Below are 22,045 nucleotides of genomic sequence, written 5' to 3' on the forward strand. Positions count from 1 at the left end.
GTGTGTACCACCCTGTCTGCATAGCTCAAACTTCTGTAGTATTATCAATCATCAGAAAAGTAAAAAGTAACAAGGACAATTTTATTTAAAAGTCTCAGTTGGCTCAACCAACTTCTGAATTTCTTTTTAATGAGCACAAACAGTTTCTGAAAGCATAACTGTGTAAGCCCTCAGCTTATAACTTCCGAATCCTGACACAGGACATCATGGCCCCCAAGCCCAAAGCAGTTACTTACATCTCTCACTGAGAGGGCTTCTTCTACTATGACTTCCATCTCTGCCCCAGGGTGAATGTCAGTCCCCAGAGCAAAAAACAGGAACAGCTATGAGCGAGACAAAAGCATGAAAACCATTCTCCTGAACTAAAATACTCTACAAGCTTATTATTTATTTTCAAAAAAGTAAGTCAAAGGCCCACAGAGAGCTAATCAAAAGGTCAGCGGCTGGGAGTGGTATTTTGAAGGCCCTGGGTTTAACCCAGAATTGAAAAAAAGATGCAGGCAGGCAGATAAAACAAACACCAAATTTTGTGAAAACAAGATGATATTGAGTAATTTCACATCATCATTTAAACAACAATTGCTCCCTTTCCTGAAAGCAAAAGTAAAATGCTACCCATAAGAACTGGACTCCTAGAACTTTTCACACCATTTTACCAGTGTTCTCACTTAGGACTCAGTCACTCCACAGGAATCTGTAGTCGTTGTACACAGTATGCATGATCTGTGCTTCTGGAACATTTAACTTATTCCACACACTGCTGTCCCACAGCCCCACAGGAAGAAACGGAATCTCCTCTCATCAGTTGGGCTCCTTAGAGCAGGCCTAACTCTACCTCACTTGCCACAGCTTGCCGCACCTGCTACTTGCTAGCATTCCAAGGAAAGCAGGCTGAAAGTGGTTGGGGAAGTCATAAGATGTATCTAGGAGTCACAGGGAACAGGATCAAAGTCCAGACTGCCTTGATTAAGGTAGCAATGGAGCTATGCTAATAACATTTCATTTTCTAGGGAGACCCTGGCAAGGGATTCATTTCGTGGTATTTTATATAGAAGGGGATGCCGAGGAGGAGGATGGCGAGGGAAGCTGGCATTTATATCCCTACAAGACTCACTTAAGCCCAGTTAGTGTTTGGAGTTTATAACACATACTGGTTCAAACTGGTAGCCCCTCAACTTTACAAAGTCTTCTCAACTACAAGAAGAACCTCAGAAATATGCTTTGGAATGGTATTTTTTGTTTCAACAGTATAATAGTATAAAATTTAAAGAAATTTAAAGAAACTTTTACAGAAAAACAGTATTCCTGGAGCATTAAATATATCAGTTACAAAATACAGACATTTTAGTTGGGAAGGACCAAGTCTGCATGCTGGGCCATACTATACCTGAGAGGAAGTTGGTGCTTTTCCCAGACACAGTGCCATGGAGCTCCCCATCTTCACCTCTGCTTCTTCCAAAGTGCTAGTATCTGGTACTGTGAGGAAATTTGATAACCAAGTGAATATTTTGAATTCCTACCTCTCTTTAGTAAAATGACATCATTTTCTTTGAAAACCAAGAAGATCAAGGCTGGGCTCAGAAGGAAAATCTGTACTTATCCTGGAAGGCCCTGAATTCCACCCAGCACCACCACAGCGTGACTAGCTCTCTATGCACACTCTGAGAGAAAGCAGTGAGCTGTGACTCATGTACAAGTAGCACGTGTGCTATGTTACGGTAATTCTCACATCCCTACACTTCTCTCCTTACCCCTCGCTAAGGAACATGATTCATACTTAATGAACATGATTGGCCAAAGACTTGTTTCTACAAATTTAAAAATCTGCACAGTGGACTTGCTTCATCCACATTTAAAGTTGTGACAGTGAGAAACATCAGTTATTAGACTCATCTGTGATGTAGTCAGGGCTGATCTCAAGAAGTGTCAGAAAACTGGGAAGTAAAGACTCTATTCATAATGGTATCCCAATGAAATGAACAAGCAGAGAGACCTAAGAGGTCAAGCTACAAAGACCTTAGACTACACCATGACCACAACAAGGACTGAGGCATCAGAAAGAGCTTTTAAGAAAACAGAGATGGTGTAAGTCTTTCTGTAAGGAATAAGATATTTGGATAGAAATACCTCCAGAAGTCAGTTTCCCGAAGGTAACTTAGGAATGTGAGATATGGAAGCCAGTGTTTACTATCCAGGTGTTCTGAATGAGAACCTGCTAGTCTTTGAAAGCTGCCAAGATTTACCTGGACAAAGAAGCTTCCCGTGTCTATCAATGGGTCTCAAACAGCTATTCTCAGCTGTGAATGAAAAGAAGGTGGTTAACTACTAAGCAAAGAGCTCTTAAGTAATAATACTCTACTATGTTAATGACAGTGAGTACAATAGGCTAACCTCCACCCCCAAAAAGCAAAGCTCCAGGTGAGCACAGTGGCTCTGTTTTCTGTACTCTCAGTGCTCACTCAGGAAGCCAGGGAAGAAGAGTCACGGACTCAAAGCCAACTTCAATTACACAATGTCTCAAGAACAAAACAAAACAGAATACTCCAACAATCAAAAAACCAAAAACCAAACCAAAACAAAACCCCAAAACAAACCTCATATGTGGATAACCTTCACTTTGCAGTCTTGCAATACCATATAAATAGCTGAAATGGTTCAGTGGAAAAATTACAACTAGTCAATGACTTTAGCATATTTTTTTCCCAAAACATTAAAAATTGTAAGGTTACACATGGTTCAGGAAAAGAAAAAAGTAAAATGAACACGTATACGTACATTTAAAACACTAGAACCAGAGATGAACATTTCTGTCTTGCAGGACACTGATCAAAAGCAGGGTGTGATGCTATGTACCCTTACTACAAGCATTTGGGAGAAGGAAGCAGGAGGGCTGCTGAAGTCAGCTTGGTCTACAGAGTGAATTCCAGGCCAGCCAGTGCTAAACAGTGAGACCCAATCTCCAAAATATAAACCAGGAACCAAGTCCAGAGCGTGGACAAGGGTTGTCTTCCCCTTGTGGGGCAGCTGGTGGAGGGGCATGAGGGGATTTCTTGCCCCTTGGCAAGTGCTTGTACTTCTGCCATGAGCTCAGCTCCCAAGACTCTTTCTGTATTTAATGTTGGAAAGCACCTCTGCGAGCTTGTTCAATGTGAAGTTTTTCTCCAGCATCATTTCTCCTGGAATGTTTGCATTTTTAATACTGTCCTCACTTAAATCACTGTTTGCCTTTTAGCAAATTCCTTAGCTTCATGTCTGGAGCCTCTTGAATGTCAGCTATGTCACCATTCCTGTCAACAGTGGCTGCTTCCCTATTGTGACTTCTGTTTCTTTAGGTGCTTTCTTTCATGATGTATTCATGTACAATGTCAGGTAGGCTTATGACTGGGAGAGAGGGAGCAGAACTACACACTTTACTGTCTGTGTGCAGATATGCATGAGACACACACTAGCCAGTCACCACTGAACTTGCAAGTAGGGAAGTGACCGGTCTGATGTGTGACTACAGAGCTAGTAACTGTGGGTAGGGTTAGCCAAATGCTCACTGAAATCAAACTATTTAACTGAAATTCAAGCAAATTCCAAGTGTGCAAAGCAGACCGCCTGCATTTCAAACACACTTAGCAATGGATGAGGCCAGCATGCACTGTTGAGGATACGGACTCCTGACCCTGAGAAGGAGCACACTAAGTTCTTAGTCAAAATAGAATTCTTATAGTGAAAAGCATGAACTTGGAAGGAAGAAGTGTCAAGACTTCTGAGTGGACAAGAATGAGCAAGCTTAAAACAGTCTAAGTTTAACAGAGTGGGATAGACTTTCCTCCTGAGACTTCAGAGTTCTGTCTTGTGTACTGTGTTGTTATGAAGCTGGGATACATTTTAAAATATAAATTTCTTATTAAAGAAGTAGATAAAAGTATTTCCCTAGTTTAAGAAAGTGGATTTTAAGTACAGTGCTTTTAAGTCATTTTTTTTTCAGTCCTAGCTGAGTATGGTACTGTATGCCTATAGTTCAAGCTACATGGCCCAGTGCAAAAGGGTTTCTTGAGCCCAGAAACTCAACATTGAGGCAAGGTAACATTGCAAAACAAAGCCCTCATATCAGACATGACAGCTATCAAGCATGACAGCCATGGACTCTGCCCTTGCACAGTCTCATCTAATGGGAGAAGTGAATGGTTATGGTACAAATAAAAAAAGCAGTTGCAGCTATAAACACTATAAAGCGAAAGTACAGAGTGTTAGGGGTGAAGCCAAAAGCCTGAGACTGCATGGTCAGAAATAAAAGAGAATATTTAGGTTAAGAACAAATGGATAGCTCAAGTTAGAGATAAGAGTGCAAAGGCAAAAAAGTCCAGAGATCAGAGCATGGACAGTCTCCAGGTAGACAAGAACTTGTACAATGGGGGTCCCAAAGGCAGCATGTATAGTCTGCTGTGAGTCAGAAGGACAGTGGCAATGAAGTCATAGATAGACAGGTCCTGACTGCAGGTCCCACAGGAGGTAGTTTCAGAGTTAGTGAAAGAGTAGTGGAAAAGCAGAAAGAGCTCTGAGAGGGGGCAGAATCTAGCTCATGGAAGTGGATAGGATCCCTTGCTGCATGAGACACAGTGTGGAGGGAGAAAAAGCAACAGGATGAGGAAATCAGTTACTGGGCACAGTATTGATTCCCACTTCCTGAATAAGCCATATGCCTTTGGTAAACTTTACTGGTGTATTTTTACTTACAGTAATACAGTCCAGTCTAAGAGCACACATTGAAGAGCTTGATAAACATACACGTACTCGTACACACCACACCATCAAGCTCCAAGTTCCTGCTGTGCTGCTCTGCAGTCAACTGCTCGCTACACCCCCACCCGCATCTGCCTTCTTGACTGCAGCTTAAACTTTAGTTTCCTAGAACACCTCCTGTGTGGAAACATCGGTTTACATTTGTTTGTGTCTAGTTCCCTTCATTTGGCACACGACTACTGAGAGCCATGCATGCTGTGTGGAGAGTGCCGCTCTATAGACCACAGTGCCCACTGACGGGCAGCTGTAGTTAGCTTATTTATTCACTCCCTTGCTCATAGACATGCGGCTTGTTTCCAGTTTTGGGTTATGAACATTTACGTTTTTATAAGGTTGTATGTTTTACCTTTTCTCCAGTAAATATCTAGAAATAGAATTGGTACATTAATGTTTGAATTTATAAAAACCAAGCCAAACAAAACTAAACAAAACCCAAACCAAACAACAAAAAACCAAGCAAACAAAAATCAACCATGCAAACCCAACCCTAAGTTTTCCAAAGAGAATACAGCGCTTACATTCCCTGCACACAGGAGCTCCACATTTGGTTTTATTGAGACTGGATATTGCCCACGACAGAGGTGTCATGACTTCCCTCTGCTAGCTGTTGACACTGTCCCTCTCTCACAAGCAGGTCTTCCGATTTGGGCTGGGATGTCTTTGGATTGGGTTACAAGTACTTTTTATAAATTCTGTATCCAAGTATAAATGCATATTTTCTAAGATTTTCTCCTAGTTCATAGCTTGCTTTTTCAAATGTCCTTTGAAGAGAACTTGTCATGGCTACTTTGGATAATTTATATTTTTTTTCTTTATATATTCTTTCATGGTTTGAATGTGCTTAAAAAAATTCTTTTCCACATAGTTATGTCATCAATATTTTCTTCAAGAAATTTTATTCTTTTTAGTTTTAGTGTTTAGTTTTATATTGATTTAAAAATATTTTACAAGATGGAAGGTAAAAATGAAGTTCACTTTTGCACACATGGAAGCCAATGATCCAGAACTATCTATGGTACACTGGCTTCTTCTTGAAACACTGCCTTAAAGGTGCAAAAACTCTTCTTTGTCCACTGTAACAAAAGTGGGTTGTGTACATCTATATGCTCTACACATCTTCCTAGATGCCAACAGATGTGGCAGAAGAGTCTGAAGCCACACTCTGCAGCATTCCTGCAAAGCTGTTATGGCTACTTTAGGGCTTTTGTTGCTGCTGTTGTTTTTGAGACAAGGGCTCACTATGTAACCCTGGATGGCTTGGAACCTGCTTTATGCAGACCAGGCTGATTAAGCTCTCACAGAGATCTACCTGCCTGAGTGCTGAGACTAGCCATACCTGGTTACTTTGAATTCTTTGTATTGCCATGCAAATTTTAGAATGGCATCATCCACTAAAAAATAAAACTGCTAGTGTTTTGAGTGAGAAAACACGGAATCTAGGGAGATAAGCTCTTAGCAATACTGTGTTTTCTGATCTATGAACATGGCCTCCTGTTCCCTCTATTCATGTGTTGTTCTTTAGTTTCTTTCTGCCTGTTTTCTAGTTTCCAGTGTACAGATCCTGCATATATTTTTCCAAATACATGTTTAATACATAATGATATTATTTTTGTTTTCTGGCAAACATATCAAGGCAAACACTTGAAATTCTAACATAGGAAGTTAAGGCAGGAGGATTTTTGAGTTCCAAGCAGGCCTGGGTTATATAGTGAGACCCTATATCCAAAACAAAACAAAACAAACAAAAAACCCCCAAACAAATAAATAAATAAATAAACAAATACAGTTTTCTCAGTTTTGATATCCATTTTGTTTTTGTTACTGACAAGTTCCTGCATATTAACGTTATATTCTTGCCTTTAATGAGATACCCATTTACATCCACTGACAACAGAACGGGGCCATGATAAACATGAGCAAGGACTTGGAGAAGGTGCGCCCATGACACACTACTGAGATGGTAAACGGTAAATGCTTCAGCCTTCAGAAAGTGTATGATAGTTCCTAATAAAACTAAACATAAATTTGCCAGACGGCCCAGTTAAGTCTGACCAAGAGCCCTTGAAGCGCATGTGCACACAAAGAGTCATGTTGAAGTGTGCACAGCAGCATTACTCCAAAAAGGCGAATGAAGTGTGGACACCCTTACAACTGAATGGAAGCCACCACGAGAAGAGATTAAACTCTTGGAAGGTTCTAAATAGTGTACAGACCGAAAAGACTCGTATGCTAAGCGACAAGAAGCCAGACACAAGTCTATGAACCCCGTGGCTCCATTTACAGAGAATGTCCAGAAAATGAGCTGACAGAATGCCAGGAATGTTCCTGGAGTGATGGGAGTACTCTAAAACTGGACTGTGGTGTTCTATATTTATACATTCCCGACTGTCACTAATTGACACACTCAGGATGAGGACACTTTATGATCCCTAACTTACATCTCAATGAAGCTAGGAATAAGCAGTAAACGTGTAGACTTCCCACTATAAATTTTATAAAAACACACAAATATACCTAAGCATACAACATATAGTACATTATGAATACAGTTGAGTCAGGTATCTCACTGTCTTGGGGAGAAAGGAAGAAAGGTCTGAGAAAGACACAGAGAACTGTTTTTATGTTTCAAAAACAAACACATGGAAAAATATTAACATTTGTCCATTTTGGGTGGTAGGTATGAGAGAGTTCCTTAAATTATTTTTTTGTACTCTTCCATTTTTTAAATAAAAGAACAAAATTAAGAAAAAAAAAACCAAAAAGCAAATAGAAATGGTTACCTAGTTCCTTCATTAATTTTAATTCCTTTATGGCTTTAATTCGAATATCAAACACCACCTAAAATAGAGAAATAAACTAATGACTGTGTATAGATTGAATGGATGGAGATGAAAATGAAAATTATCAGTGTTTACACAGAAATCATTTTGAGATATTACCTGACATTTGTTTTGCCTACAGAGTTTTTTAGCCATCCCTGACATTATTCTGTAAGATTGAAAGCAAAAGCTCAGAATAGATCCTAATAGTTAATTAAGTTTTTACCAAACTGATTTTAACTGGGACAAAAGGATACCAATGAAAATGAAAGAAATAGTTCTCCCTGGAAAGCAATAAACTGACAACCACTCACCTGATAAAAGTCAAGGAAAGAAAACAGTGACAGGCCCATTCCTCACAATGGGAACAATGGATTTGGGACCCCAGAACAGAGTATAAAAGGTATAGCAGCAATCCAAGATGACTATGGCTTTTATTTAAATGACTTTTTTTTCTTTTTGAGCCCACATTAGGCCAATATCCTCTAGAGCATCAAATGCTGGTAAGACTTACAGGTGAGAGTGATGTCAGAAATTATGTACTTGCCCCTCTACCAGATCCCACAAAGTGCTAAGCAGCAGCAGCAGCAGCCTCAAATGACAAAGGGCTTCTCCAGCACTTTCTACATAGATCAGGTACTAGTGTGCACTGATCCTAGACTGTCTTTCTAAGAATACTAACAAACATCAAGCTCCGTAAGAAATTCTAATGCCAAGGATTGGCAAGATGGCTCCAGGGGGATGGTGTCTACTGCCAAGTCTAATGGCCTGAGTTTGATCTTTGGACTCTGCATAGAAGAGAGAGAGAATGAACTCTGACTTCCACACGCATGCCTGTCCCCACAAATAAATAAGTGTAAAGAAAAACATTTTAAAAGAAATTATAAAATAATATAAATCATCTTAGTAAGTTTCTATTTCTTTGGTATAGAAAAAAATCATTAATATTCTAGTAACAAGTAAATATAAAAATATGTTTCCTTGAAGTGCCAGGGTGGGGAGATACCCAGGAGAGCCCCCACCCACTCAGAGAGGAAGGGGAAGGGAGAAGGTTTGGGAGAGTGTGACCAGGAGGAGAGCAGTGAGTAGGCTGTAAAGTGAATAAGTTAAAAAAAAAAATGTTTTCCTAGTCAGATGTGGTGGTGCATTCCTTTAATCTTAGCACTCAGGAGACAGAGGCAGGTGATTTTTGAAGTTTGAGTTCAGCCTAGATAGTTCAGGACAGCTAGGACTATATAGAGACCTTGTCTCAACCTGCTCCTCCAAAACAAACAAACAAACAAACAAACAAACACACAAATGGTACCAGAGATTATTTTTAACAAAACCAGAATCACTGCCTTCACACATAGCTAGAGGAATACTTTTTAAGGGTAGTTGGTTTTGCATAGGACACAGTGTATAAAAAGAGTAGTTAAGGATAAAAATGAAAAGTTGGCAACATAAGAAGTAAAATGACAAATATACACATGTGCTTTAAACAAGGTGGAGATGATCTATGACAACAGTTCTTCATGCTTCTCCAATCTAGAGGACTCCAGAAGCCACCCAGGGGAGCCCCACATTCTAGTTCTGAGCTTCTAGGCTTAGGAGTTTAGAAGCAGAGCTCATACTGCGTTGAAGTAGGCCACTGGTTGATGTAAGGAAATAAGCACTAAGAAAAGTAAGAAGACTTTAGATGATATCTAGACTTTAGATGATATCTATTGACACAGATGTTCTGAAAGACTGACTCTGTTTTATAAATAAAAATTCTGTTGCCAGACACTACAAGCCAGGTTAATGGCTGTCTACTTACTGTGTGCATGGTCACGGCTATCTGAACCTGCTTCTCTTCAGACTCTGACTGGCAGAAATTTTTCACTTGGAGCCAGTTGAGCTCATTCATACTGTTGGTCCGCCTCCCTTGTTTTGGCAATAGACTGTAAGAAGAAAACATTGAAAGAATGAATCCTTACAAGACACTCTTCCTTGGGTATCACTGTCCAGACTCGGCATGTGTCCCCTAAAAGGACTAAAGGGACAGGACCACACTTTACTGACTTGCTACCATGACATTAGTTGTTTTTAGGGCAATGTGAGGCAGTAGTCTATGAAGCCAGTTTTCACAGCTCCAAATCCTGAGTGACTTGTGCCTGCTTTCAAGGGGAATTTTTTTTCTACACAAGATAAGGTCTTCATAGCCCAGACTGGCTTTCAATTCATCATGTAGCCAAGGGCAGCCTAAAACTCCCAAGTCCTGGGAAAACAGGCAGGTATGTATCATTACATTCAGCTTGAAGGGTCACTCCTATAAAGGAACAGCCACCTGTTGTCTTCCTGTACAGGAATCCCTAGAGTGGCTTGAGAAGACCATCAAAGCCTGCGCATTGGGGTCTGGATTTAACAGCAGGGCAGCTGTGTACATACATGTAGATTGACAGTGCACAAAAGTGCCATACATATATACATACAGTCATACACATCAATACATTTGTATTCCATTGAAGACTTCTGTTTTTTATGGTAGCAACTAGAAGTAAAGTTTCTTCTCCTAACAAAATCTTTCTGTGGACTGAAGAAATATATGGGCTATCAAAAGCTCTTTTGGGAAGTACAGAGGTTTGAATATTTGGTGGAAATGTTTGGGAAGGATTAGGAAGTTCAGTCTTGTTAGAAGAGATATGTCACTGGGGACAGGTTTGAGATTGTAAAAGCTCACACCATTACCAGTCTCAGTCAGTCAGTCAGTCAGTCAGTCAGTCAGTCAGTCAGTCACTTTTTCTCTCTCTACCTCCCTCCTACTTGTGGATAAAGTTGTAAATTCTCTGCTCCAGTGGCATGCCTGCCTGTCACCATGCTCCCTGCCATGACGGTCACGCACCCTAACTCTCTGGAACCATGAGCCTCAAGTTAAATACTTATAAGTTGCTTTGGCCATGCTATCTTATCACCCTAAAGACAATTCTACTCTTTGTTTCAGTTACTGCACTGATAGCAGACCTCAGAATATAAAATGCAGTTTTAAGCATGAAGATGTTCATGAAGACTACCTTACAGCAGTGGACAACTAGAGGATGATGCCAGTGGCAAAGATGGCACCACAATGAGCATATGCAATGTGTGACCACTTAACTCTTCCAGTCCCTACACTCTATGAAGTGGGTATTCACTGTCAACTCATCTTATGGAAGAAACTGAGCAGAGAGTGGCATAAACTTGTCTAAGCTCACTCTGTTGATTACACAGCAGACTGGAAACAGCCCAGGCACTGGCTGGAGTCCTCATCCTTACCACTGGGTCACACCACCTCACTTAGGAGTAGCTGGGCAAATGATGATGGAAGCCTTCAAAGGAGGCTTACAGAGTTTACAAACACACGTGGGGAAAGCAAGACACAGACAGCTATTTATCAGAGAGATAATCATTAGTGTGCTTAAAAGGACAAAAACCTTCCAAATGATGATTTCAATTTAGAAGACAAGGAGAGCCACCAGGACACCAACAGTGACCAGACCTGCATCCTAACAGAGGGCTGGGATCGCCACTGTCCTTGTGTCATCTCCCAAGTCTAAATGAAGACTGTCTGTTATAAAGAGCACATGATCCACTCTCCTATACACAAGAAAGAGAAGCACAGCTGACGAATACATCTCCTTGGAGGACCACAAACGTTGACAGGCTCTGCTTCTCAGCATCTCACACAGGCTGCAGAAATGCAGGGACACAGACACAGGAGCACGAAGGTACAGAGCTTCAGAGTTTCAGATATGGCTACAGGGTTCAGGGTAATTTCTCCAGGCAAGTGCCCCTTTGGGAAGGCTGGGTCTCTCCTAAGAATTGCAGAGAATACTACAAGGAAAGCCTAAATTGTCCTATGAATCTCTTTTCTCTTATGAGAATAAGCTTTTAGTTTTATAACTCAATCAGAATTCACTTGATAGGATTTTGTCTATAGATAACTAATTGAGGACATATTTATAACAGTTTTTTTCTCTAAGTTATACAAACCCAAACATTCCTCTGTACATTTGAGAGCTAAGCCTGATGCAACTAGCACTTCTGATGTGGAGGCAGGTGGATCAGGAGTTAAGGCCGGCCTCTCCTAAACAGAGGCTGAGGCTAGTCTGGACTACACAAGATCTTATCTCAAAACTGGACAGCAGGAGACGTTGAAGCAGGTGTGGGTGAAGGTGTTTGTGACACAAGCTGACAACCTTGATCCCTGGAGCCTATGTAAAAGGTGGAAAGAGGGGCCCACTCCATTGTATTTTCCTTTGACTTCTACATGTACGTACATGTGTGTGCACATGTGCACACACACAAACACATACACACACATTATTTTTTAAAAGAATAAACAACAAAATACAACTCAACGCTAGAAATAAAGGAACATTTACTTATCACCAAAATAAAGCTTCTGAATTCTACAGGGTAATGCTGTAGTTAAATTACTTTGAAAGTTCTCCCCATTTCTCTCTTTGATGAGTTACCTGCTATCATCACTGCCTGAATCCTGAACCAAAATTAAGCTTCCATTTTTGAGACCTTGTTCTCTGAATGTTTTCTTCATGTCTTCTTTGGGAATAGCAGTCCAACACTCTCCATCTGCAGATTCCACACTGTTCATGAGGATGACACCTACTGGGGTGCCCAAAGCTGTGAGCACCATGCCCACTTCGGCATTAGCGGGAAAGACATGTGGCGACTCCACCAACTGTTCACACTTGGAGCCTTCACCACTTAGTTCTAGATGAAGAATGTGTAACAGCAGAGGTTCACAATCAAAACCAGTCTGAATCTGGACTCCACCAACCTGCAACAATATCAATACAACACTAGTGAAATTTATGTTTGCCAAACTAAAGTAAAATAAAAATTATTCTATCACAGGGAAAACCTATTCTTGTAGTTTTCCAAGAGAATAGTTTTTTCACACCTCCTTTTTAAGTACTAAAAGAACAATTTTGAATTTTATGTTGAAAATTTCTCTTATCCATCTTTTCTGACTTGAAAGTAGAGATTTATGAGTTTTCAAATGGTGGTAATGAGGCCCTGGAAACCCAGAGGACCAAGAACAGGCCACAGGACATCTGAGATGCTCCTCCGACCTGAGACAACGGTCACTCCTGCCATTCCTACTTTAGCACTCCTGGCCACAACTTTCTCTATCCCTGCAGCTGTCACACACACACACACACACACACACACACACACACACCCTATAGCCTAAGGTGCAGTTATTTACATAAGAAGGCCATTGATGACTAACTTATCCTGCATCAAGCATGTGACATACAGTCTGGTACGATGGAGGTGCTTAATTACGTTTGTGCATGTGCATTTGTGCATACAGGTGTGCAAGAACACACACTGTATGTATATATGTGTGCAGCCAAGACCTTGGTTGTTCTTCCTTTTGAGACAAGGTCTTGCACTGACCTAGAACTCACCAAGTAAGTAGGTTAAGCTGGCTGGTCATTAGTCCCAGTAATTATGTCTATCTCTGCCTCCCCAGTGCTGGGATTACAAGAACAAGTAACCATACCTGCCTTTTTACATAGGTTCAGGGCATCTAATTCAAATCCTAAAGTACTTTCCCTATGGCACAATCTCCCCTGCAATCCAAATATTTCTTTAATCTATCTAATAAATACCACTGACTAGATCTCAAAAGTACTGAGCATTCCAGAGTTTCCTTTTTTTCCTTTTTCCTTTCCTTCCTCTTTTCTCCTTGCACCTCCTTTCAGTTTCCGAGACAGAGCTTTACTACATATCGTAGAGCTAGCCTGGTACTCACTATGTGGTTCAGGTTGCCCTTTAACTTGAGTAGTAGTTTTTCTATCTCAGGCTCCTTGGAATACATGTTCACCACCATACCCAGTTCATTTCAGTAATTTTCTGATGGCTAACTGCATGCTGAATAAAATTTCATTACAATGTGTTTTTTATGTTTGTTTGGTTTTGTTTTTTTGTAATGAGACATGGTTTCATGTTGCCCAGGTTAGCCTGGAACTTACTATATATTGGAGGATGGCCCTGAATTTTGATCTTCTTGTCTCTACTTCCTGAGTGCTGAGATTATGAGTGTGTGCTACCGTCACACTTAGTTGTATGCAGTGTGGGGAACTGACCCAGGCGCAGGCTTCATGTACGATAGGCAAGCAGTCTACCAGCCGGGCCACACCCCAGCCCTGCAGCAGAGCTGTAAAACATCCTACATTATTATCAACACTTCTTCAGCTGTTCTTACCTCTACCCCATTCCATACAAAGATGTCTTCACCATCAGCAATCTCAGCTTCACAGAGTGTCAGTTCATCTCCTAGAAAGATGAGATACTCAACTCATTCCCCATGACCACAAATACAGCTAAGCTAAAGAGAACCATGACTCTCCAATGTGTATTTGAGAAGGCACTTATTAAGAAAAAGCATAAAGAAGCAGTAATTATTTTATTAGTTATACTATTATATATATACACATGTGTGTATATGTGTGTGTGTGTGTGTGTGTGTGTGTGTGTGTGTGTGTGTATTTTAAAATCTGGACCATCATATAGTTTTGTGATCACAGCAGCAAGACAGGAAGGCACATAGAGGTCAACAGCCCAAATCACCCGAGATTACCCATAGATTCCAAATGGCCCAGATCACCACCAAACTGCTGCCAATGTCAGTTGTCACAAATAAATGTATATTACAACACTACTATTCTTTATATTGGTTTGTTATTTCAGAGAAGAAATGCCTTTAAACTCTCAAAAGACTTGTCTTTATTGCTATAAAATCTGAAGTTGAGTGGGTAAAGCCATATATATAAGATTTTAATGGTTTTAAACCATTTTGCTCAGTCATTTGTGACTGTGTGTGTGTATCTACATCTATATACCTAAAGCATGTTAAAGTTTTGGTAGGATGGTGGTCTTAGTTTTAAAAAAATGTAAAGCATTCCATATTGAGATGATTTTACATACACATTGGATAGACTGCTAACAAAGAAGGGCTGACAAGGTGACTCAGTGGGAAGACATTTGCTGCACAGTCTGATGACCTGAATTCCATCTTAGAACCCATATGGTAGAAGCAAAGAATCCACTTGTGTAAGCTGTCCCCAAAGGGTCCTGTGCTTCCATGAGCATACACATGCATTGTGGATGTATATACTGACATATACCCCCCCCCCAGATAAATGTAATTAAAAAAGACAAAGGTAGGAGGCAGAGAAGGACTTGCAAGCTCCCCAAGACAAACACAGAATGAGTTGCTGTGTTCTGCAATTGATCTTACCATCGAGGTTATGGTACACATGAAGTCCTGCTGGCATACGCTTTGCAACACTAAGAACCATGTCTCCTTCCCAGAATTCCAATAGCTAAAGAATATTTAGAGTGAGAAAACAATGAGCCATCACATATGAGCAGCACAACTCTTGACTCAGTAAGAGTAGCAAACAAACATCCCCATTCCTAAGCAACACCGCATTTTAGAAATAAACATCATTTGATGAACTACTCAAACCCAAAGATGGTGACTGCATCCACTGCTGACTGAGGAATATGGGTGCATAAGCCCCAGTAGCCATCTAAACAATCTAATTCAACTTATGTAAGGACAGACTTTCTGGAATGCAATCTGGCCTAGGAATTTCTGACCCTGCTTTACTTAGAAAACAACATGGCTCCAGGGACAATAGAAAGGAAAGCCCCCTACTCTAATTTTAAAAGTAGCATTTTGGGCTGGGATATAGCTCCATGGTACAGTATTTTGCCTAGCTTGTGTGAGGCCCAGAGTTTTATCTCCCCTCAAACCACCCCCCTCCCCACCCCAAGCACAGCATCAGTTATGTACTAGAGATATGGGGCTTGTTAAAGTTCTAAACCTGAGCCTCGGTACTGGCAGAAACCGCACTGAGATAGTACCAGAACAATTATTTTTCCTCTAGTCTTTTCTATAATATTATAAGATATTTCTCTTACGAAGACAAGGTATTTTGTCTTTACAAGACATTTATTTATAAGATTCATTTACTGTGTCAATCTCCTGGTCCTTCAACAGTGGCTTGTGTCTAAGTTAACAGTTTGTAGCAATGCAGGACTGAAATCCTAGATAGACAGCATAGCCAGGGAAGCATAACACATACGAGACAAATCACGCCTTTTCCTTTAGGAATGAACGCCCTCCACAGCTCAGAGCACCAAGCTGCTGAGCTGAACTCTGCCAGAACTGACTTGGAAATGACCTTTGCTGCAGAAGTCAGGTACATACAGGATTCTAGAGTGCCTGCTACTCAAGCATCGATTACATGTAAACCAACTGAAGCAAAACAGACACTGGTTTGCTTTTCTTAGAAGAAAATAAAAGAAAAAGCTGGTAATTTTGATGATAGATACAAATTTTTAGAGAATCTAAATTATTTCTGGAGCATCCTTGATCCTACTTAACAAATACTTCTCCTCCTCTTCCTCCTCCTCCTCCTCTTCTTCTTCCGCCTCCTCTTCCTCTTCTTTTTTGAGATAGGGTCTCAAAGTTGCCCTGTAGCTGAGGCTGACCTTGAACTGATCTTCCTGACTTCGCCTTGAGAATGCTAGGATTATAAACAAACGCCTCCAAGCCTAGCTTTCTAAACCCTTTAATCAGTAGTATGCGGTGAGAAAGTGGGGCTTAGGGACAGGACATCAGGTGGAAGAGGGAGAGACCAGAGCTGAAGTCCTAGCACTACCATAGCAGGTAGATGTCTGTGCACGTGCAACACTGAATGCTTTAAGACACAATTTCATTTTTTGGAATGGATTTGGCTCACCCTCATGAGGCTGAAGCACCAAATAAAATGATGTTTGTGAAAGCACTGTAATTAAAACCAGGGAGCAGCTCCACTGTCCTGTGCCTGAAATACAGGCAAATAAATGATCTGGAAGTATATACTAGATAAAAATGTCTGCCTTGTAAATCACATCTGTAAAACCCAACACTCAGGAGGCTAAGGCAGGGGGATTACTATGAATCTGAGACTAGCATGGGGTATAGTATGACACCATCTCAAAAAACATAGAAACAAGAGCTAAATATCAAACAAAAGAATCTGTTTAGAGCTTGTTCAGCATGCTCACACCAGAATAACAAATACAGATATTAGTAGTCAAGCTAATAATAACAATAATCTTATTCTAGAAAGTACAAAACTAGTTATTTTAATGTGTTCAGTGGTTCTTGGTTTTTAAGTAAGAGCTTAACCTTTCCTCTCATTCCTTTTGAAAAGCAATTCTCTTTGTTTTCCAAAAATAGAGAAAACTTTACTGTCATCTCCTGACACCATTAAAATATACTAGGCTCAATCAGTCACTTCAAAGCTGCTGAGAAAACACAGAGACAGCATTTCTGAAGATGGAGTGGTAGCACAAACCTGTGATCCCAGTACTTACTAGGGGGGCTAATGTGGGAGGATTGTGGTTTCAAGTCTAGCCTGGGCTATATAGTGAAATATATCTAAAAAGACTTCACATCAACCACCACAACAAAGAACAAAACAGTAACAATCCAGACTTCTAAGTAAGAGAAGGTTTCATTCATCCTGCTGTGCACTGGCAGATGTAGAATCTTCCTATGGAGTTTTGGAAAAGTTGTAACTTGAGTTAAGATGGAATGGAAAAAAGTCAGCCTGAAAGATCTTAATGTTTCTGTTGAATTACCTGAAAGATCGACTGACGGAGGTCTCCTACAGTTTTTCTTTTATCAAATATTAAGTCCCACATGCTCTCTGTCTGAGAGACTGCAGGGTGAAGAGCCCCATTGAAGAAACGGTAGTGAGGTCCCAAGTGGAGATGCAACTCAAAAGTACTGTTTGCAGACTCACATTCTGCCCTTTAGAGACATAAACAACACACATACACTATGTTTTGGTAATACTCTTTATCTCAAACCAAAGATATTTGCCTTACCATACATGCAAGTTCTCCACTCTACCTTAGTAACATCTTTTTCTTCTGCCTGCCCAAATGATTCACTTTGGCTTTTCAACACACAGCACACATTCAGCTGGAACTGTGCCATGAATTCTAAGAGAAAGTTATTTCCATGGACACTGCACGTGTTCTCTCTAGTCCTGTCACAGCTATGGACAGAATTCTGGATGTCTGCCCACATATTCAGAGGTGGATTCCAAACACTATCCTGATGGCCACTAGGCTCCTGTGGCCTTCCTAGAAGATACTTCCCAGCGTTTGTTTTCCAGGCTGAAAACAACAAGCAACAGTCTCCCCTCTGGTACATTCAGCTGACTCAAAGCCTGTTACCAAACTTGTTCCCTTAGGCAGAACAACCTTAGGCTGGAATGAGGCAGTCGCTGAGACTCAATACTTCAGGTGTATTCTATGCTCACCTACAGGAATATTAGCTTTTCGATGACCACATTAAGGACTTTAGTTTTAGCTTTTGCCATTTTGTTTTTAATTCTTAAGTTGCAATTACTAGCCTAGGTCACGTATGCAGGCTATTTTCTGCATTTAACAGGTTTCAATTTTCACTGAGAGTTCCATTGATCTTGGTATGTCATTCACTGAACCTACTATTTTCACTCCTAGTTTCAAGTCTATGATACAATTTCTGAACATAGCCTGCTACATTATCTGACCCTGATCCCACCCCTACCCTCTGCTGATACTACTGGAGAGCAAATACAGCAACAGAACAGGCTCTACAGCTCAAGGCTAGCCATGTTCTTAAGTTATGCCTTCAGTTATTTTAAACCTTTGTTTTTATTTTGGGTATTTTGCCTATATATATTTGTCATGTGTATAGTATCTGCAGAGGCCAGAAGAGAACATAGGATCCCCTAGAGCTGGAGCTACAATTGTGAACTGTGATGTGAGTGCTGGGATCTAAACCTGGGTTCTCTGGAAGAGCAGCCAGTATTGAACCACCACTCTGGCCCAGCCATTACAGCTCCCTTCCCCCGACTGACACTAAGCCCCTTTAGAATCAACCCACCTCTAGTCTTCTGTCACTATATGTCAGTTCTTACAACTACTTAAAATTGAGGGGCAGTTTTATTGACAAGTTTTCTGTAAACTCATGGGAATAATTTGGCTAGGCCAGAGCACAATTCTTGTAGCATGCTTGCCAATTCCTCTAGGCTTCCTAGGCTCTGATCCTTACTTAGCAATGGTTACCATGTTATTATTCACTCTTACACATGGATAAATGATGCCTTGTCTATAACTAGTTGATAGGTATACATACTTTGGTAAACTTTCATATTGAATGCTTATGTCCCAAACTGATCAGTATTTTCCAGAAATACTGTCTAAACACCAAATGTAACTCAAACTACCTTCTCATCTGCAGTAGAATGTTGGCTGCATCCATTTCCTTCAGCAAATGACATGGAACTCTGTATCTTGGATTGGCTCGAGCTGTGAACAAAACTGTCCATTAATTTGTTTTGACTAAACAAAACTATATTGCTAAACAGGCAGGATAAAAAACCTGAACTCAGGTATGATTACATACCTGCAATCCTAGTACTGGGAAGGCCAAGGCAAAGGATCTTGAGTTGGAAGGCCAGCCTGGGCTACACTGGAAGACATTCTTTCAAACAAAGATGAGTAGCTGCAGAGATAGCTCAGAGATTAGGTGTGCTTGATACTTTTGCATAGGACTGGAATTTGGTTCCTAATACATCAGGCAGCTGCCTGTGATTCCAATTCTAGGGGATCTGATGGCCTCAGACACTTGCATGCACACAGTGGACATAAATGCATGCAGGTGCACACTCATGCTGGAAGCCAGGAGCACTACGATGGACTACTTAAGGGAAAACAAAGTTTTCTCTTGATCTTAGTTTTGCCAGATGAACAATGAAAGGAAAGATATATATATATATATTTTAAAAATCTGATCTAGAAGAATCTCATTGTTTCAATTTTCTTTAAGCATTTTTTAAAAGAACACCCACTAGTTTTGTACTGATTATGATTTTAACAGTTGGTTACCGTAAAAATTCAGAAATTAGGGCTGAAGGTGACTCAGCTGCTACTAGCCTTGCAGAAGCTTGAAGTGCCAGGGTGGGGGGCCAGCTGCTCAGAGAAGGGGAAGGGGGACAGGGGAAGGATTGTTGGAGGGAATGGGGCAGTGATCAGAATATAAAGTGAATAAATAAAAAAAATTAAATTAAAAAAGAAGAAGGAAAAAAAGCTGTTCTTCACTGACTGCTTCACTGACTGCTCTGTCTTTCAGAGGACCCAGGTTTGGTTTTCAACACCCACATGGTGGTCAACGACCTGCTGTAACTCAAGTTCAGGGGATTCAATGCCCTCCTTTGGCCTCTCAGGGCACCAGGCACACATATGGTACATATACAAAAGAGGCAAACATTCATACACTTAAAATAATAAATCTTTTTAAATTTTAGAAATTACACTTATTCATTTAGATTTTTTGAGACAGAGTTTTGCTATAGTCTGGGCTGGCCTGAACCTGACTATGTGTCTTGGGTTGGCCTTGAACTTACTACAATCTTTCTTGCTTCAGCCTCCCAAATGCTGGGGTTATATGTATGAGCCACTATGACTGGTTTGAAAATTATTTTCAAAGTACATTAGGGTACTATCTGTAGTCTCACTCCCAAGACATCAATCTTTTTATAAAAACAACTGAGATTGTAGTCAGCAAACTAGTAGTGATTTTTCACTTCATATTTCCACAGGCTAAAATTTGTGACTGTACAGTAGTGCACTTAAGTAAAATAGTCTAATATTTTCTTTCTTTTGAAAAGAATTATTTACTTAATGTGTATATATATATATATATATATATATATATATATTTTTTTTTTTTTTTTTTTTTGCCTGCATGTATGTCTCTGTACAGTCTGTATATCTGGTGCCTTTGAAGGTCTGAAGAGGGTATTAGATTTCCTGGAGCAGGAATTGCAGACAGTTATGAGCCATTATGTGGATGCTGGGAATTGAAGCCAAATCCTCTGAAAAACAGCTAGTGATCTTAATAACTGTGCCATCTCTCCAGCCCCAGCCCCAGCCCCTAATCAACCTTTTTCTGTTAGATATTATAGTGGTTTGAATAAAGATAGATTTGAATACCTGGTCACCAGGGAGTACATTAGTAGTTGTGTTCTTGTTGGAGTAGGTGTGTCTTTGTTGGAGGAAATGTGTCATTGGAGGTGGGCTCTGAGGTTCAAATGATCAAACCAGACCCAGTGTCTTTCCTATTGCCTGCAGCTCTGGATGTACAACTCTCAGCTACCTCTCCAGCACCTTTCTACCCTGCATGCCACCATGGTTCCTGCCATGATGATAATGGACTAAACTTCTGAACCCCAAATAAATGTTTTCCTTTATGAAAGTTGCCGTGGTCATAGTGTCTCTTCACAGCAATAAAACCATAACTGAGACAGATATGAAGGTGATTTCTAACTAGTCATGATTATAAAAATCACTCACTGCTCTAAATCTTTTTACCTCAATTTAATTTGCAATCTACTGGGCTGCAGAATTATGGGTTGCCCAGGCTGGCTTTGAACTCATTCTAAAGCCCAGTCCGGCCTTGAACTTTAACCCTCATCCCCTCAATTCCTGAGTAGCTGAGATTACAGGGATATGTTAAGAGGCTAGAATCTCCTCTTTCCTCCTTCCAAAGACAAAAAGCCTTTCTGGTTAGAGCAATCATGTGTATTCATGATCTAGAAAAGTTAATTTTTCTTTAATTCTCATGCAAATTAATAACTGTTTTATTCTTTATAAAAATGATCACTATTCCCATTTTCTATGAAAATGGGAGTTATGCTCTGTTAATCTAAGAAGCTTTTTTCTGTTTTTGAAACAAGATCTCACTAACTAACACAGCTGGCCTGAACTTTGCTGTGAAATTAGGCTAGCCTCAAATTCACAGAGAGATGTGTCTGCCTCTGCCTTTCAAGTTCTGGGATTAAAGTCATAAAAACCCATCATACTCAGCAGCTTTTTACTTCTGAGAGAACTTTGGCAAGGGATCAAAGACAACCTACCGATTTACTTATGATAATATCTCTATTGTAAATGTTCTTTATTATGCTGAGATTGGAATGGTTAACCCACAAGGTAGAAGTTCTCTCAGACACAGAGCACTTCAGATATATTTCAGTTGCTCAAGAGCATAACACGCTGAGGAGAAGAAGGGGCTGGAATATAAACGTGTCAAGAAAACAAGACCACTAACAGCTCAAAAGCAACACATGCCAAATGACAAAGATAAGCCTAACCGGACAAGTGCACTCAGGTTGTCCACCATAACAACAACGTATGTCATCCAACGAAGTCCAATTAGGAAAACATAACTATGAGCAAGGGAAGGAAAATGTCAGACATTTCCTCATAAAATGACGAACTGAAAAATAAGGCATGATTTCCAGCTGAAATAAAGAAACACATCAAGTAAGAGAACCTTAAATGACAAGCTGATT

The 22,045-nt window shown here is 40.3% G+C and overlaps 1 protein-coding gene across 3 annotated transcripts in view; it reads right to left on the reverse strand.

Annotated features, from left to right (window-relative positions):
- Positions 1 to 22,045, reverse strand: part of Usp40 (ubiquitin specific peptidase 40) — a 70,575-nt gene that overhangs the window by 22,808 nt on the left and 25,722 nt on the right. For all 3 annotated transcript variants that reach the window (XR_003713644.1, XM_028784653.1, XM_028784654.1), the window contains exons 12-21: positions 18,920 to 19,001; positions 17,280 to 17,451; positions 14,881 to 14,965; positions 13,846 to 13,916; positions 12,086 to 12,408; positions 9,409 to 9,532; positions 7,572 to 7,629; positions 2,244 to 2,297; positions 1,388 to 1,476; positions 237 to 323 (exon numbers count right to left, since the gene is read on the reverse strand). Coding sequence is in view for 2 of the 3 variants with exons in the window: in XM_028784653.1 (XP_028640486.1) it covers positions 237 to 323; positions 1,388 to 1,476; positions 2,244 to 2,297; positions 7,572 to 7,629; positions 9,409 to 9,532; positions 12,086 to 12,408; positions 13,846 to 13,916; positions 14,881 to 14,965; positions 17,280 to 17,451; positions 18,920 to 19,001 (1,145 nt within the window). In the remaining variant the exon portion in view is untranslated. The remainder of the gene's footprint in view (positions 1 to 236; positions 324 to 1,387; positions 1,477 to 2,243; positions 2,298 to 7,571; positions 7,630 to 9,408; positions 9,533 to 12,085; positions 12,409 to 13,845; positions 13,917 to 14,880; positions 14,966 to 17,279; positions 17,452 to 18,919; positions 19,002 to 22,045) is intronic.

The sequence above is a fragment of the Grammomys surdaster genome, unplaced genomic scaffold (genome assembly GCF_004785775.1).
Source record: "Grammomys surdaster isolate TR1022 unplaced genomic scaffold, NIH_TR_1.0 124552, whole genome shotgun sequence".
NCBI lineage: Eukaryota > Metazoa > Chordata > Mammalia > Rodentia > Muridae > Grammomys > Grammomys surdaster.